The sequence below is a fragment of the Podarcis vaucheri genome, assembly GCF_965113315.1.
Source record: "Podarcis vaucheri genome assembly, chromosome: 10".
NCBI classification, from domain to species: Eukaryota; Metazoa; Chordata; class Lepidosauria; order Squamata; family Lacertidae; genus Podarcis; species Podarcis vaucheri.
In genome coordinates, this window is record NC_138748.1 from 67,320,615 (window position 1) to 67,338,782 (window position 18,168).

Sequence of the window (18,168 nt, forward strand, 5' to 3'; positions counted from 1 at the left end):
CTTGTATCCTCCGAGCCGTGCAGCTCTTCCCCACTAGAGGCAGGGCTTCCTTCCTCCACTGAGGAAGTGCTGCTTCCCACGATCTTTGGAGGCTCTCTGTAATCCATCTGCCCTTCCACCTCTCGCCTCTGAGCTGATGGCAGTTCCCTGACACTATGAACTTCAATATAACAACAACAACAACAACAGTAGCAACAGAAGAAAGATAAAGAAAGAAAGAAAGAAAGAAAGAAAGAAAGAAAGAAAGAAAGAAAGAAAGAAAGAAAGACTGGATCTGCACAGGAGTGCCAGCCCGAATGAGCTCAGCAACTCTTCTTCAGTAGGTCTTGCTCCTATGGGGCAGTTGCGGAAACTGAAGGTCCCTGCCTTCCCACAGCTGCCTAATTCTCCTCCTCTCCCGGGTCTTTCCCCAGAGATCTGAGACTGTGCCGGCATGCCTGCCTTTGCTCCTCCTTCATCACACCTCTCCTGGTGGAGGGGGGCTTGTTGCAGCAGCAGGGGAAAACACCCTGGCTTCTTCAGCAGCCTGACTCATTTCTGACTCTTGGCCTCCCTCTTCTCCTGCTTCCCCTTCTGAATCAGGCCACAGCCTCTTCCTGCTCACTAAGCCCTGTTGCCTCTTCAGCTTCCGACACCTCCTCCTCCCGGTCTACTCCCTCTTCTCCCTCTGACCACTCATGGTCATCCCACCACCACTCCCCTGGCTCTGAGCCTTCTTCCCTTGGTAGTTCTCCAGCTGGTGTCTTCCTACCACTCCTCTGCGTCCAACCAGTCCTGGACAACAAAGCTGAAACTGCACAAGTTAAGCCCCAAAATGGAAACAACCGGAATTACCAATAACTGAAGAATGGCGGATGAAGGTGATGGAATATGCACAACTAGTGAAGCTAACCAGGAAAATCAGAAACCAGTGTGATCAAGCTTTCCAAAAAGACCAGAGTAAGTTCATACAATATTTGAAGGACAATTGCAAACAACTAATAACGCTAGCAGGATTGACTTAAGAAGATTTGTAATGTTTATGATTTATATCTTTTTATATTTATTTAAAATGAAAAAATTGAAACGGATGAAATGTAAGGAGGAAGAGGTACAAATGCGATGAAATAGATGGGAATTATGGTAACCACAAGGCGGGAGCGGGTGAAAGTTGACCAGCTCATGCGAGCAAAAATTTAATGTGAGTAATATGGATGTGTTTATATATTATGATGTGGAAACTTAATAAAATATTATTAAAAAAGAACTGCACAAGTTAAATGTGTGTAAGTTGTGGGCACCCTGTGCTCGGTTTTAATGCTTGCAATTATCTTTGTGTCACTTTTTGTGGAAAATTTAATGAGCAACAACCACCACCTGCTCCAGGGCTTACCTCCGAAGCAGAAGCTTGGGATGGTTTTTGCTCTCCAGGTTTTTGTCTATGAGATCGGCCAGGAGTTGCTTGAGGACATCTGTGGCATATTCCAGCTTGCTCTGCAACACCGTCATGATGAGGGAGGCCACGTTGCCACGGTCTCGCATGGAGAAGCTGCGCTGGGACTCCAGGGTGCGGATGAAGGACAGGAGGAAGACCTTGTTGTTGATGAGTTGGGCAAAAAGCTTCAAGCCCTTCTCAACCCGCTCTTGACGATACCCAGGGACCTGTCAAAAACAGAGAGAAAGAAGAGAATCAATGGCTTGGTACCTCTAGGACACTGTTTCTCAAACTTGGGTCCCCAGCTGTTTTGGGACTACAACTCCCATCATCCCTAGACAGCAAGACGAGGGCTCAGGGATGATGGGAGTTGTAGTTCAACAGCAAGACGAGTGCTCAGGGATGATGGGAGTTGTAGTTCAACAAGAGCTGGGGACCCAACTTTGAGAAACACTGTGTCTAACATAAAGCTCCATATATGTCAGTCAGTGTAGCGCCAGGGATCAGCAAACTTTTTCAGCAGGGGGCCGGTCCACTGTCCCTCAGACCTTGTGGGGGGCTGGACTATATTTCTTTTTTTGGGGGGGGGGAGAACGAATTCCTATGCCCCACAAATAACCCAGAGGTGCATTTTAATTAAAAGCACACATTCTGCTCATGTAAAAACACGCTGATTCCCGGACCGTCCACAGGCCGGATTGAGAAGGCAATTGGGCCGGATCTGGGCCCCGGGCCTCAGTTTGCCTACCCATGGTGTAGACTGTCTACACAGAGTTACAGTGTTACAAAGATGTCAGCAAAAGTGACCCAAAGGCTGGCAACATCAACCCCACCACGTGGGAATCCCTTGCAGACGACTGCAATGCCTGGAGACAGACAAACAGGTTGTGCATCCACAGCAGTGACCAGAGGAGGAATGACCGCTGGGAAGAACACAGAGAGAAGAAATGCCATGGTGCATCTGCAGCAGCCGGACGCCTTCCTCTGCCCAAGCTGCAACAAAACATGTCTCTCCCATATCGGTCTTTACAGCCACAGCAGGTGCTGCAACTCTCCAATGGTTTGACTTCACTCCTAAAAGTGCACTCTGCCATGATCTCCTGAGACAGATGGACGCCAGCAACGGTCAGTGTAGACTTCACTGAACTAGACGGACCAATGGAACTGGCTCAATATGAGGCAGCTTCTGTTCATCGTCGGGAGAATTACAAGGTCCTGTACAAAGAAATGCAGCTGCCCAGTTGTCACGGGACTGCCAAAGACTGCTTTTGAGTTTGGGGGAGGAAAAGAGTCAGAGCGGGAACAGTCAGAAGGAGACGGTCAGGAAATGATGGAGGGGGGGGGAGAGCAGGAGGGAGCCAGGAGGTGTCAAGGCTCTCTGATGCTGAATCAGAGCCCCAGCACCGCACAGGGAGCTCAGGGAGCTCAGGGACAGATGGAGAGCCCTTGCCTGTGCCTTTGGCACAGGAAAGGAGAGGGTTAAAGCACAGGGATCAGAGATGTCCCATGAAGCTTCCCCGCCTCTTCTGCTGGAGGAGAAGCAGGAGAAGACCACTCCCCGAAACTCAACAGGACAATTCGAATGCATAAGTTGTACTGTGCTGCTTGTACATATGTAAAATAAGGCAAAGGGACCCGTGACCATTAGGTCCAGTCGTGACCAACTCTGGGGTTGCAGCGCTCATCTCGCTTTATTGGCCAAGGGAGCCGGCGTACAGCTTCCGGGTCATGTGGCCAGCATGACTAAGCCGCTTCTGGCGAACCAGAGCAGCACACGGAAACGCCGTTTACCTTCCCGCTGGAGTGGTACCTATTTATCTACTTGCACTTTGTGCTTTCGAACTGCTAGGTGGGCAGGAGCAGGGACCGAGCAACGGGAGCTCACCCTGTTGCGTGGATTCGAACCACCGACCTTCTGATCGGCAAGCCCTAGGCTCTGTGGTTTGACCCACAGCGCCACCCGCGTCCCATACATATGTAAAATAAAGAACTGTAAATATCTCTCTGAGCGAGCAGAGGGTGCTTATTGTGAAGAGCATACACAAACCATCACACCAGCGCTGCACCAAAGCCAAAGAGGGCAGGGCACATTCGTACACACAAAAAAGGCCGAACAAGGGCTGGCCAGAAGTGGTGCCAGCTTCTCTTTGATGAATCAAGCAACGTGGCTTTGTCCTGATCTCCTCAATTCTCTCTGCAGGTCCCTGGCCAGCATAGTACCTGCCAATATTTTTCAGGAGGGGCTGCCATCATCACCTCCTCTGCTTCTTCCCTCCCTGGCACGCAGCGTGCCTTTGCAGTCTGCTCCACTCCGCAGCAGAGGCTGCCGGCCACGCCAAACCGTTTTCACAACAAAAGAAGCTAAATTATAGAACTCGCTCCCAAAGGAGGAAGTCATGGCCACCGACCTAGATAGCTTGAAAAGAGGATTAGATGAATTCATGGAGGAGAGGACTATCAGTGGCTATCAGCCATGATGGCTATGATCTGAAACACAGCTGGAGACAGCAAAGCTTCTGAATACCAGTTACTGGAAACCACAGGAGGGGGAAAGTTGCCCTTCTGCTCAAATCCTGCTGGCGGGTTTTCCACAGGCATCTGGTTAGCCACTGTGAGAGCAGGATGCTGGTCTAGAGAGGCCATTGGTTTGATCCAGCAGATCAAATGGCCACGTGGGACTAGAATGAAGACCAGCTGAGGTCCTGATTGCTTTGTGATGTAATACAGGGAGAAGCACATGTCGCTAAGCCACAGAGTTATGGAGGAGGAGCCGTCTTTGGCTTTCACAGAAAGGGCCCCTGTCCAAAAGGAGCTGCAGGACTCCTTAGCCACAAGGGTAGCTGAAATATACTCAGAGTCGAGGATGGATTTCATGCTCTTTATTCAGCTCATAGTGGTGAGGAGGAATGAATGTTTCCCCAAAGTATCTGCTCTACATACATTATTTACACAATGGGCTGCACGTGATTGGCTAATTCTGGAATTTTCCTGTAGGCCAATCAGGTTGTGGATTCACTTCCATCTGGAGCTGGATTGTGTGGTTCCTGCAGACTAATCATACTGCTGCATTGTTCTAGGACCAATCAGACTGCTGCATTCTGAATCCTATTGTTCTAGGACCAATCAAACTGCTCTATTTTGGATCCTATTGTTCTAGGACCAATCAGACGGCTGCATTTTGGATCCTATTCAACTCAGTACATAACAGTAGCTAATATTTTGTGGCCTAAGGATCCACTTTCTCAGCTCTCCATCCCTTCACTTTTGCTGCCAATGAATGCTCTCCCATACGCAATTACAACTCACCACACAAACAGCACAAACACTCGCTCGGCACACAGTCCACAACTCTCTCCTCTTCTCTCTCTCTCTCTCACACGCAGTGAAACATTTATACACAGCATTCTCTCTCACACGAACACACTGTGATGGCCTGGGACTCGGGCTCGGAATCGGAACCAGAGGAGACTCAGTCTGCACCAGATGCTTTGCCTCAGGCAGCATCTGAATCAAGTCTGGGGCCTGATCCTGAAGAGTCCCAGTCTGCACAGCTTCCCCTGCAACAAGCACCAGCTGGGCTGAGTCAGGGGTCTGAGCCTGCCCTGACTCCAGATGTGAGGATTACCTCGTTGCCTTCAGCTGGGCAATCACTTACAGCTGCTCCACTACCGGTTGGGTCAGGAGAGGCTGAGGCAGCCTCTGGGTCTAGTAACCCACCTACGTCTCCTGAGCTGCAGAGACTGAGGTCTGAGAGAAGGAGAGACCTGAGTACTCACAGGAGGAGTGCTCACCTTCGGGCGAAACAGGGAGGTGAGTCACCTGGGGATCAGGACTGGCCGCTACCCCAACAAAGATAAAAAGCTGTTGGACCCCATCCCAGGTTGCGGGAGCAACATTGCTGTATGCTAGATCCTGCCTGAGATCCTGTACCTGTCCTTGCCTGGTTTCCTGCCTCGTGTCCTGCCTTGGTCCTGTAGGACTGACTCCTAGCGGAACCTTCAGATTCTGGACCGGACCTGGACCGTGTTTCACGGGTTACCCCCGGGCTCAGCACACACACAGAGTGCATATCCAGTCCTCTCCAAAGATGGATGAGGCAGTGAGGAGGTTGGCACAGTGCAAACAAACTGGCAGGAGGCCCAGATGGGTTCTGCCAGGGCATTAGCACTGTGCTGACCTTCTTGCTGTCTCTCCCCTCACCCTCCCTCTCTTTCTATCACCAACATCTCCACACAGGCCTGGGAATGTCTCTTTTCTAGAACCCTGGAGAGCTAGATGGAGCTAGATGGACCAATGGGCTGTGTCAACATAAGGCAGCTTCTGGTGTTCTTGTGTTTATGGAAGACACTTACCTCCAGATCCCTCAACACAGGATGATCTTCGATGCCAGGGAAAAGCACCCTCATGGTATAGGTCCGGTAATCCAGAAACGGGATGCCAGCTCCATCTAAATCGCTAGTCAGCTCATGGATGTCAGTCTGCAGTTCTGCAAAAGCTGTGATTTAAGGTGGTGGGGGAGGAAGGAGACAAATAAAGCTGGACTATTAAAGGGAAATATGAATCCTAAGTGGAAAAGATCTGGAGCAGCGCAGTGGACTGAACATCAGGTTGCGATCAGAACGGCACAACTTCAAATCCTCACCCTGTCACGAAACTCACAGAAATACCCAGGGCTTATCAGTATCTCCCAGCCTATCCTACCTCATAGAGGTCCTGGAAGGATAAAGTAGGGGCACCCTCCTCTACGCTGCCCTGAGCTCTTTATGGAAGGATGAGATGTGAGGGTTGCTTATCATAGAGAAATGTCCCCCCAAAAGCAACTCCCCCAAAGCATGGCTTGGCTAAGAAGAAGAAGAAGAAGAGTTTGGATTTGATATCCTGCCTTTCACTCCCTTTAAGGAGTCTCAAAGCGGCTAACATTCTCCTTTCCCTTCCTCCCCCACAACAAACACTCTGTGAGGGGAGTGAGGCTGAGAGACTTCAAAGAAGTGTGACTGGCCCAAGGTCACCCAGCAGCTGCAGGTGGAGGAGCGGAGACGCGAACCTGGTTCCCCAGATTACGAGACTACCGCTCTTAACCACTACACCACACTGGCTCTCACCACACTGGCTAAGGTACAGCTTTAGCTGGTGTTCACCAGCACTGGTAGGGAAGAAGCCAGGAAGCCCAACAGCAGGTAGTGCCAAAGCCAATGGCAGGCCGGGTCAACTCATTCTAGTCCCCCCCCCAATTGCAGAATTCTGTCAAGACAACACTGAGACCAAGGAGGAGGAAGCTAAGAAGATTTTTGAATTGCAAGGGTTTGGACTAGACACTTGTGGTCCCTTCTAGCTCTACTATCCTATGGTTCTATGATTAGGTGCAAGGTCAGCCAAGCCAATTGCTATGGCAATGGCCCAGTGCCATCTAAGTGCGTAGGATGTGTCAGCTCATTAGTCAGTGAGTCTGCTCATGGGTCAGAGTCTGTGTTACATCTTGAAGCTTCATCAACCTTATGTCTACCTTGTGCTTGTATATATCTGTAACTGTATCTCCAAAGCCTACGAGCTGTAGGTCTATATCAGCATCTGGAACTGTTTTAATGAAGCCTTATCTTCTACAGCAGTAAACTATTTTGGACCTTAAGATGCCTCTGTGTGGTGAATGGAACTGGGAGCACCTTCTGCTGCGTGGGTATCTCACCTCAGATCCCAACAGGTGCCACTCCCTGGATTTGATGCAAATAATAAGGGAGGCAGGTTGGAGCTGGGCGGGGGGCAGACCAAGTTTGGTGGAGCCATGTTGACTTGCCCCAATGGACCAGCTCTCACTGCTAAGCTACAGGACATTCTTCAGACACTGAAAGAACACACACACCACAATGGGGTCCAAAGCTCAGTGAAGGATCACTTGTTTTGCCTATATGAAATCCCAGATTCAAGGCTGGCCATCTCCTGTGAAGAGTCTTGGGTGGCAAGTTGGGAAAGGCTTCTGTCTCTGCTTGGAGAGCTGCTTTCAAATGAAGTAGAGGTCATTCCTGATGGTCTAATGCAATAGGTGGCTCTTTCATTATTCCTTGCTTATTGGCCATCAGGTCTCTTCCCCTCCCATCCCTTCTTCCCTGGTTCTAAACTGAAGATGGGGACCATCGGGTCCAGGGATGAATGTGGTCCTGCAATCCTGTTTATCTGGCCCTTGGGATCCGTCGCCCTCTGGACACTCCCCACATCCTCTACTAGCCCTGCTTTGCAGCCTCATTGGGTGGTTTAAAAAAAAATTCTTTAGTGATAAAAACACAATAACAGAATCAACAAGATTAACAGCCGGCAAAACAAAGAAATAAAAAACAACAACAGAGATAATAAAACATGATTTAGATTAAACTGAACACTGAAAGCCTACTTTTATTTATTTTTTAAAATATATATTTTATTGATTTGTTAACAAAAAAGTGCAAATGTAACAAAAAGAAAGAGGACAAAGAATTAAAAATTTAAACCATAAAACACCACAGCCTGGAAGGACAAAAGTACAAAGGGATAGTAAAATATTGACTCATACAAAGATTCTGTTTACAAATAATAAATCTTTTTTTAAAAAATAAAAGAATTTTCCACCTGTTTTCCACCATCATTATTGAGAATAAAGGTTCTATATAGTCTGACATGAGCCAGGAATTTGCATATACTGGTGACACTGAGAAACTAAATGCCTCAAAATTTGTATAAGAAATAAAATCATCCCATATAGCAAAGCAACGGTCATTCATGTTCTGCCCTTCTTGAAAATATATCACACAAACTAAAAGGTATAGTTTGTGGGATATATTTTCAAGAAGGGCAATTTGCCAAACTGTAGAATACAAGCAATCCAAATTACTAAGATTAAAGGTCTTCCAGAATTTGGCAATACAGCCCAGGCTGCTGATAGGAGATGACAAATAAGTTCTTTATTTTTCAAAGCCCATATACAGGTTCAAAAGCACCAGGTGAAAAGATGGAGTAATAGTTTGTTTTGATATCAAGAAACCAACTAAACTAACTCAGCAAATACAACGTTCCAAAATCCAGCCACCTTTGAGCAGTCCCACCACATGTGTTTATATGTACCAACTACATGGCAGCCTCTCCAATACAGTGAAGATGTACCTGAATGCACGGAGGAGAGCTGTCATGGAGTAAGGTACCAGCCATGTTCTAACTTTAGAAAGTTTGAGCAAGTGATGACCTGTATGGAGGCTTGGTCCACAGACCATTCCTCTGCTCATCTGTATGTCCCAATTCAATTCCCACCATGACTTTTGACTATGGGCACCAACAGAGGCATTAATCAGAAATGTGTACAACATAGAGACCAGACCCATTGCAAAATGTCTTGTATCTTTGACCCATCATTCAAAAGGAGTTGATTGCCCAGTGCCATCTGTTTTCATAGAGTGACAGATGAGAAGGAACTAAAGCTGACAGCCCATTAGCCAGGGAGAAGGATTATCCCCTCTGTGTGTAGAAATCAGCCTATTGTACAAAGGTAAACATTGCATTTGTGCTGCAACTGCTTTTGTCTCTGGCTTTGTCTGTGTGGCCCCTGGAATGTTGTTTGGAAGGGAATGTGGCCCTTGAGCTCATGAAGGTCTGCCCCACTCCTGTTCTAAGCCACGTACAGTCTGACTTCCCCAAGCCAACTGGAACTTCAATCTCTCCTGTCCCCTTAACCTACTCCTTTCCCCACAATTCCTTTGCTAGCAGTTTCATTCTTAGCTATAACATAAGCCAACTGGTCTACACACCTATATAAATTCTCAGTTGCCCTGCATCTCAAAATAGGCTCTCCTGTTGCCAGATGCACACTTCTCTACTTTGCATATGACAGAAGGCTCCTCCCATGGCTTTTAAAAATATTTTTGGTCCCTTCCGCTTGCCGTACCTTCCTTGCACTCCAAGGCGACCCGGGACTCCAAGTTGTCCATTTGCATCTGGAGCCGTTTGAGGGTGAGGTCACTCTCACGGGACTTGCGCTTGTAGGCAATCAGCACGGCCACGATGAAGATGATGAGAAGCCCCCCTGCCACAGCAATGCTGACAATGGCGGGCAGGCTAAGTGGGCTGTCCGGGGAGATGTTCACCATCCCTGGGGAAAACTCCATCCCTCCAACGCGAGCCTGCAAGTTAGAGGAAGGCAGTGAGGAGACCAGATAAGTTCAAGGCATTCCAGAAATTCACTCTGCAAAGCCCCAAATGTGGTGCTGCCTGCAACACTCAGCTTCCTGAGACTCTGGGCTTCCTTTATTTCTAAAGCCAAGTTTCTAGCCCATGTGGTTTCAAGGATATGCTTGAAAGAGTATGTTCTGAAATCTGAGAAGCCAGAGATGAGCCCAAGAAAGATCTGCAGGGCTGAATTGGTTTGAAGAACACCTTACCCTTCTCCATAACTAGCAAATAAAGAGGAACAAATCAGTAAAAGCTGAAGGATAATTACTTATTTTATTCAACTGGGTTTAGATACTGCTTAATCAACAAAAAACTCAAAGCAGTGAAAGAATACATTATGCAAAAGAAGATACATTATGCACATTTCTTCGACTTTGCATGATTTATGCAGGCTGCAGAACCCAACCTTTCCTCCAGAAGAGAATTGCATTTGCTCTGCAGCATATTAGTGCTTTTGCTCACCGTCACTTTATGCCGTCCAGTGAGATTCGGGGACTCGCACAGCAGCTGCACTTCAGATACCGTGGGAACACAGGGCTTCTCACCAACCAGAACAGTGTAATTCAGCTTGGCGTTCCCTCCTGTCAATGGGATCAGGTTTTTACCCTGTGTTGAGAGAAACAAAACCCATCAGTAGGTGAGCAGCATCAAGGAGCAGAGGCCCTTGCGGTGAGTGAAAGGCCCTGGGTCATCTTTGCCTTTGACATCCAGCAAGACCCAACTGTACATTTCACTGCAGAAAGTGGGAAGCTTGTAGCAAAACATTCTCTGGTTCAATGAACACTCAAACTCAAGCCCAAGAACCAGCCAGTGCCCCAGCGATATGGGCTCAAAATACGGCATCCTTATGTTCATCTGTAGGGACGTGGGTGGCGCTGTGGGTTAAACCACAGAGCCTAGGATTTGCCAATCAGAAGTTCGGCCGTTCGAATCCCCGTGACAGGGTGACCTCCCGTTGCTCGGTCCCTGCTTCTGCCAACCTAGCCATTCAAAAGCACGTCAAAGTGCAAGTAGATAAATAGGTACTGCTCCGGCGGGAAAGTAAACGGCGTTTCCGTGTGCTGCTCTGCTTCTCCAGAAGCGGCTTAGTCATGCTGACCACATGACCCGGAAGCTGTACGCCAGCTCCCTCAGCCAATAAAGCGAGATGAGCACCAAAACCCCAGAGTCGGCCATGACTGGACCTAATGGTCAGGGGTCCCTTTACCTTTTATGTTCATCTGAACTAACGTGATAACATGAGAATTTAGTCAAAAGGGCATCACGCTTCACTAGAAATTTGGGGGTTCACTAGGAAATGGATGGCGTGGTTTCATTTTTGGACCACCACTTCCTCTCGCCGTACCTTTAATATCACAGGGGTCCCTGGCTTCAGCTCCAAAATCCCAGAGGGATTGAAAGCCTCAAAGATGGGGTTTGGGTAGTAGGTGAAGTTGGGTTTCTCAAGGATCAGCAAGGAGTGGACGTTGTCCAAGATGAAGCCAAACTCATCTGGCCACACTGGAGGGTCGGTCTGGTTATTTGGTTCCACCGCTGGTGCTTGGCAGATCATCTCCGTGTCGTTCTGCACTTCGCAAACCTGAAACGCACAATCCAATAGGGGGTGCAAGTGCAGTTTAGCAGGATCATGGAATAGGTTACAAAGCCATATCAATATCTGGGCAGAGGGTGGAATTATCAGATGCACAAGTAACCAAGGTGACCGGCATTCAAAAATCTCATCTCAACCATAAGATGGTGGTGATGATGATGATGATTTATGACTTTTATCAGGACAGGTGAAGCAAAGTACTTCTTAATGCAGTACCTAGTCGGACTATTGAAGTTGATCTCATAGGAGGCAGTGATGGTCACGACCTAGGACGCTCGTACCTATGGGACCGCCTCTCCTGGTGTGCCCCACAGAGGACCTTAAGGCCCATAAATAGCAACACCCTAGAGTTGTTCCGCCTGGCCTTTGGCTTAGAATCAATTTGATTCCCTCCCCCTCTTTCTTTTTTTCCTTTCTCCTTTTGTGATGGAACTCCTATTTGGGGACTTCCCTGGCTTTTTTCTGGCCCATGTAGAACCAGTCTGGATAGTTAGCCTTGGTGAAGATTTGACATTTTCATCCCCCAAAAAGTTTTTGATTTGAGTTTCCACTGAAATGAGGCTGTATTTTAATGGTTTAATGTTGTATTTTAATCTTGTTTTTAAGTTGTAATTCAGTTAATTGATTTTATATCGGGTGTTAGCTGCCCTGAGCCCGGTCTTGGCTGGGGAGGGCAGGGTATAAATAAAATTTATTATTATTATTATTATTAGATAGCTTTAAAAGAAGATCCCACAAATCCATGGAGGTGAGGGATATCAGTGGCTACTGGCAGGGATGGCTTTGCTCTGCCGCCATATCTGGAGACAGATATGCTTCTGAATACCAGTTGCTAGAAACCACAGGAGAGGGAAAGGCTGGTGTCCCACAGGCAAAGCATGTTCTCCTTCACGGAGAGCACGTGTTGTGGTGGGGGCCGCCAGGACACTCCAAAGTTGGGGGCGGACTAATTGACCGTTGGCCACTGATGCGATTGGGGTTTCCCTTGTTGTTGGGAAGGAGTTAATGTTGCCATTTCTGGCAGCCAAAAATGCTAAAACTTCTTGCATGAGGCTAGGGCTTCCTCTTTTCACCCATGCATCGGATTGCCCGTCCCTCCCTCCCTAGAATAGGGTTGTTCGCTTTGACCTTGCTATGCCTGTCATGGGGTTGTCTGCTTTGGGGCAGGGGCCCGGTAGGAATTTTGTCCATCTGGCTGATTGGCTGGGGCCATTTGGTTTTTGCCTACTGCGTAGCAAATCACCACAACTTGTAGGGTTCACGGTTAGGCATTGGTTTATGGTTTGGTTGGTTGAGGGGCATGGATTGGCTGTGCCTGCCCCTCTAATGCTGCTGCTGCGAGGGATTCTGTTAAAGGATTCTGTTAAAGGAATCGGGGGCTAACTATTGCTTGTCCACTCTGTCAAGGGGGCTCGGGCCGTAGCAATGAGCACCTGGTTGCATTTGGGGAGGGCTGAGGGCAGGTTCCCTGCTCCGACGCTACCCCCAAGTGTATTCCCTATTCTGACTTTCACATCGTGCGGAATGTCAGTCTGTCCCCCACGGTGGGGGCAGCTAGTCGCAACCAATGCCTAAGCAACCACTCACAATTTTGTATTTTAATAAAGTTGTGGCCAAAATTATGCCAAAAATCTTAAACAAAAATTCTGTGTGATGTGTGAGTTATTGGGGTGGCCCTGGGGACCTCGACATGCAACTAGCTGGAGACCATGAGAACAGCAGGTTCTTCTTATGTTCTCATGTTTCTGATAAGACTTATACAAGATTACCGAAGACCTGTGCTACCATTGCTTATTCTGATTCTTATTATATATCATTTACCTGCTTCTGTTTGCAAAGAAGCCTACTTTGTTTTCTCGCCCTTTCTGTGGCAGATGACTGGGGAAGCTTTCTTATGTTGCCCTTGAAAGATTGTAATTATTGGTTAAGCATTTGAAAAGGCAGTGGCTTTACTCGCAAATGACTGGATGAAAAAAACAAACCAGGAAGAAGCAAGCAAGCAGATAATGGCTTCTTTTGCCTCTGTTGTGTTAGAATCCATTAAAGTGAATGTGCCTGGCAGTTATCTCGATTATATCCCTGGATATATTTACCAGGGTTTGTAGTATTAGGAAACTTCTCTGAGCCTGGCATTAGCTACTGCTATTGTTTTGATTTTGGCCTGGGGCTAAAGCAAATGAACATGAATCAATAAGAAAGTCATGTTGCAGTTTTACACGTCACTTGGGAAGACAGGCAAACTAATACCAGTGTACTGGAAGAAGCAAAGAACACCAGTATCAAAGCAATGATTCTTCAACATCAACTTTGTTGGACTGGTCATGTTGTGCGGATGCCTGATTATCGTCTTCCAAAGCAACTACTCTATCCCGAACTTAAAAATGGAAAGCGTAATGCTGGCGGTCAACAGAAGAGGTTTAAAGACTCCCTCAAGGCAAATCTTTAAAAATGTAGTATAAATGCCTACAACTGGGAAACACTGGCCTGCGAGCGCTCCAGTTGGAGAACGGCCTTTACCAAAGGTGTCATGGGTTTTGAAGACACTCAAATTCAGGATGCAAGGGAGAAACATGCTAAGATGACGGCACGCTTGGCAAACCCATACCAGGATCAACTCCCTCCTGGAAACCTATGTCCCCACTGTGGAAGGAAGGACGTGTGGATCCAGAATTGGCCTCCACAGTCACTTACGGACTCGTTGTTAAAACCGTGTTTATGGAAGACAATCTTACTCGGGTACGAGTGATCGCCAAAGAAGAAACAAACAAAGAAGAAGCCCTCCATGTGTTTTTGACTACCACTCCCATCAGTCCCAGCCATGAAGCATCTGCCAGTTCATGATTTCAGCAGGCAAAGTGGGGATCTCCATGACAGACTCTCCTTGCCCCCAGAGCCAACTGAGCCAGACAGACCTCGACAGACTAGCTTCTCTACTTCAACCAAACTTCCTCCAGAATGAGATATAGGGGGGTTGGATTACTCTGTTATTCCCAGGCTAAGTCTCCAGAGGACAGCAGTCATCAACATGTTTAAACTTTGGCTCCATTACACCAGAATGTGGCAAGCACCAGATGTCTTGCCCAAAGCAGGAGGGATCTGAGGAAGGTGGCATGATGTTGCCACCTCTTGCTATGCAAAGAAGCTCGCAAAAAAAATGCAGAGCTTTGCAGAAGCTCCTGCAAAGTGTTGGCATGTTTGGTTAGCATCAGAAGACCTACTTGTTTTAACAGAATCTTTTTGGGTTGCAAAAAAAACCCAGAACGGAACAGAATTCAGGCCTGAGAGTCCTTCTCTGAACTGGCACTTCTAGAAACATGAAGACCTTCTGCAGCCAACCTCCTCCTCCTTCCCTCTCTCTTTCTCTGTCCCCCACCCTCTGTATTCAATCTCGCCAGTGAAATAGGCCAAGCCATTCTCCATTAGGTTCTATGCCAGCTCCACGAAGCAATCGTGTTGAGCTAAATCAGAAGTGACACAACTCAAGACTGGCCTCGCAGATGTGCTGGTTTGGCGCATGCAGAGTTCATCCTGCTGCAGAATGAAAAAGCTCACAAGACCAGCACGGAATGCCCTGGCTCTTAACTGCCATCTTTCTGCAGAAAAGATGGTACTGGGGTTTATATCATATCAACAAAATGTCCATTGCAGGAATGGCCAGGAGGAGTCAGGATGCTGTAGGGACCGCCGGGGGCGCAATATATCGTTCTTCAGTGTGTGCACAGCAACACATTTCACACACACACACACACACACACGGGCCGCCAGGTTTCCTTGGAGTGAATACAAGTCCCTCACTTTTGTGGGGGACACAGTTGGTGTTATGTACTGAGTTGAATAGGATCCAAATGCAGCAGTCTGATTGGTCCTAGAACAACAGGATTCAGAATGCAGCTAGGATCCAAATGCAGCAGTCTGTGTGATCCTAGAACAACAGGATTCAGAAGCAGCTAGGATCCAAATGCAGCAGTCTGTGTGATCCTAGAACAACAGGATTCAGAAGCAGCTAGGATCCAAATGCAGCAATCTGATTGGTCCTAGAACAACAGGATTCAGAATGCAGCAGTCTGATTGGTCCTAAAACAATAGGATTCAGAATGCAGCAGTCTGATTGGTCCTAAAACAATAGGATTCAGAATGCAGCAGTCTGATTGGTCCTAGAACAATAGAATTCAGAATGCAGCAGTCTGATTGGTCCTACAACAATAGGGTCCAGAATGCAGCAGTCTGATTGGTCCGCAGGAGCCACCCAATCCAACTCCAGGTGGAAGTGAATCCGCAACCTGATTGGCCTACAGGAGAATCCCAGATTTAGCCAATCACGTGGGGCCCATTGTGTAAATAATGTATATAAAGCAGAAATTTCGAGGGAACCTCAATTCCTCACTTCTATGAGCTGAATAAAGAGCATGACATCCACACTCGACTCCGAGAATATTTCAGTTGGGTTAGTCCTTTTTCTTAGTCTTGGCCATTGAAGACCATTTACTTTGCCCCATAGAACTGAATGGGGGAATCGGGCATGCTGCCCTCTGCACAGCATCATTCAGACGCAGCTCACTTGGTAGAACAGGGCTGCTAAGTTCACAGCGGTGAGGTTAGTGCAGTGCAAATGCACCAACCGAGTAAATAAAGGTGTTTCTTCCCCATTCTCCCCAGCTCAGAAGTCCAGTCATTTCAAGTTCTGATCCTAAATATATTTACATTTAACTAATCTTCATCTTCTGAACTCCCTCCACTGTATCCTTAGAGAAACCATTTCTTTATTTTTTTTAAGGAGTCAACTTGGGTTTAAAAATTTCTGTCTGATCCTTATCCTTAGTAGAGGCAGATTTAGGGGAGTGAGACCAGTTCACCTGCAGTGGGCATTGAGTTGAGAGGGTGCTGCCGGGGCCCCAGGGATGCAGGTGGCGCTGTGGTCTAAACCACTGAACCCGTTGGGCTTACCAAGTGGAAAGTCAGGGGTTCGAATCCACACAATGGGGTGAGATCCCGTTGCTCTGTCCCAGCTCCTGCCAACCTAGCAGTTCGAAAGCCCAAGTAGATAAATAGGTACCACTGCAGCAGGAAGGTAAATAGCATTTTCGTGGATTCTGGTTTCCATCACAGTGTCCCGCTGCGCCGGAAGCTGTTTAGTCACGCTGGCCACATGACCCAGAAAGCTGTCTGCGGGCATATGGCAGCTCCCTCAGCCTGAAAGCGAGATGAGCGCCATGCCCCTTAGTCGCCTTTGACTGGACTTAACCGTCCAGGGGTCCTTTACCTTTTACCTACAGGGCCCCACAACAAAGAAGGTGACAGGTGGGGCAGGGGGAGCCAAATATTGGTGTTGTATAAGGCACCACTGAAAGTTGAAAGCCCAAGGTCTGCCACTGTCCTTAGAGTTCTGGGTGGGCAAAAGTAGTTTTGAAAGCTAACTGGTTTAAAATAACCGTGTATTAAGAGTAGATCCTGGGTTTCATCTGTTTCTTGTATTCTGGTGTGATAAATAGAACTGAAGATTTTTTAAATTTATTACTATTTTATTAAATATGTATACCATTCTTCATCCTAAGATCTCAGGGAAGTCCACAAATGCAAGATAAAACCTTAAAATAAGTACAACAATGGCAAGCAGATGCCTATGAGAACCCAAGTCGGGACTTGAATGCAACAGATGTTGCACTCCATCAACTGGAATTCGGACACACACTGCCTCTGATCATCGTGGCCAGTAGGCTGTTAATAGCTGCAACCTCCCTGGATTTGTCTAATCACATTTTAAAACCATCCAAACTGGCCAATGCTAGTTGAGTGTAGCCTAGATTGGCATAAACTAGAATGAAACAGGACAGCTGGTGGTAAATTTCACAACGTGCACAACTCACAAAGAGTAGGAAATTTGAATTGAATTTGGAAACAGTTGCCAAAAGCATCGGTATGGTGATGATGGCTCCACAATACATCTCCACTGGACCAATTTTCATTTACAGAGAAGGAGAATAAGAAGTGACATGACAGAAGTGGATAAAATTGCAATGGAGAAAGTGAATAGTCCCCCCCCTTTCTTCCCCCCTCTCTCATATAATACGACAACTCTTGGACATTCAATGAAGCTGAACACTGGAAAATCGTGACACAACTCATAGCCAAACTATGGCACTCGCTCCCACAAGAGGCAACAACGGCCACCATCTTTAATTTTTATTATTATCCTTGTTTTAACAACACTATAAATAAATGACATAGAATAGGAATAAAAACTGAGAATGTGAAAGAAAGAAAAAGGAAGAAAGGTATACTACAGCACTATAAAAATTAACTATTACAATTCCATATATACCTATCTAATATATAGATACTGTTATGACCTAAACACACACATATGTATATATGTATATATTTAACTTATTATATGTTGCATAAACCTGGGACGCGGGTGGCACTGTGGGTTAAACCACAGAGCCTAGGACTTGCCAATCAGAAGGTTGGCGGTTCGAATCCCCGCGACGGGGTGAGCTCCCGTTGCTCGGTCCCTGCTCCTGCCAACCTAGCAGTTCAAAAGCACGTCAAAGTGCAAGTAGATAAATAGGTACCTCGCTGGTGGGAAGGTAAACGGCGTTTCCGTGCGCTGCTCTGGTTTGCCAGAAGCGGCTTAGTCATGCTGACCACATGACCTGGAAACTGTACGCCAGCTCCCTCGGCCAATAAAGCGAGATGAACACTGCAACCCCAGAGTCAATCATGACAGGACCTAATGGTCAGGGGTCCCTTTACCTTTATGTTGTCTAAATGGTTCCAAATTTCATTATACTCATCCAGGCAAAGCCTATGTCTATAAGCAATGCACTCATAAGTACCAAGTGTACTCATATCTTCAATCCATTGATTAAATGGGGCTGTAAATTTATCTACCCAGTGGAAGCCTGCCCAATGGTAGCCTTTTGGCCATAGCGGCCACCACGTTTAATGACTTTCAAAGGGGAGAAGACAAAGTCAT

At 47.1% G+C, this 18,168-nt stretch overlaps 1 protein-coding gene across 4 annotated transcripts in view; it reads right to left on the reverse strand.

The window, feature by feature from the left end:
- The window catches only part of PLXNA4 (plexin A4), a 604,081-nt gene that overhangs the window by 62,393 nt on the left and 523,520 nt on the right, over positions 1-18,168 (reverse strand). For all 4 annotated transcript variants that reach the window (XM_082238689.1, XM_082238692.1, XM_082238690.1 and 1 more), the window contains 5 exons: positions 10,947-11,180; positions 10,064-10,207; positions 9,318-9,552; positions 5,767-5,909; positions 1,373-1,641 (listed from right to left, as the gene is read on the reverse strand). In XM_082238689.1, coding sequence (XP_082094815.1) covers positions 1,373-1,641; positions 5,767-5,909; positions 9,318-9,552; positions 10,064-10,207; positions 10,947-11,180 — 1,025 coding nt within the window. The remainder of the gene's footprint in view (positions 1-1,372; positions 1,642-5,766; positions 5,910-9,317; positions 9,553-10,063; positions 10,208-10,946; positions 11,181-18,168) is intronic.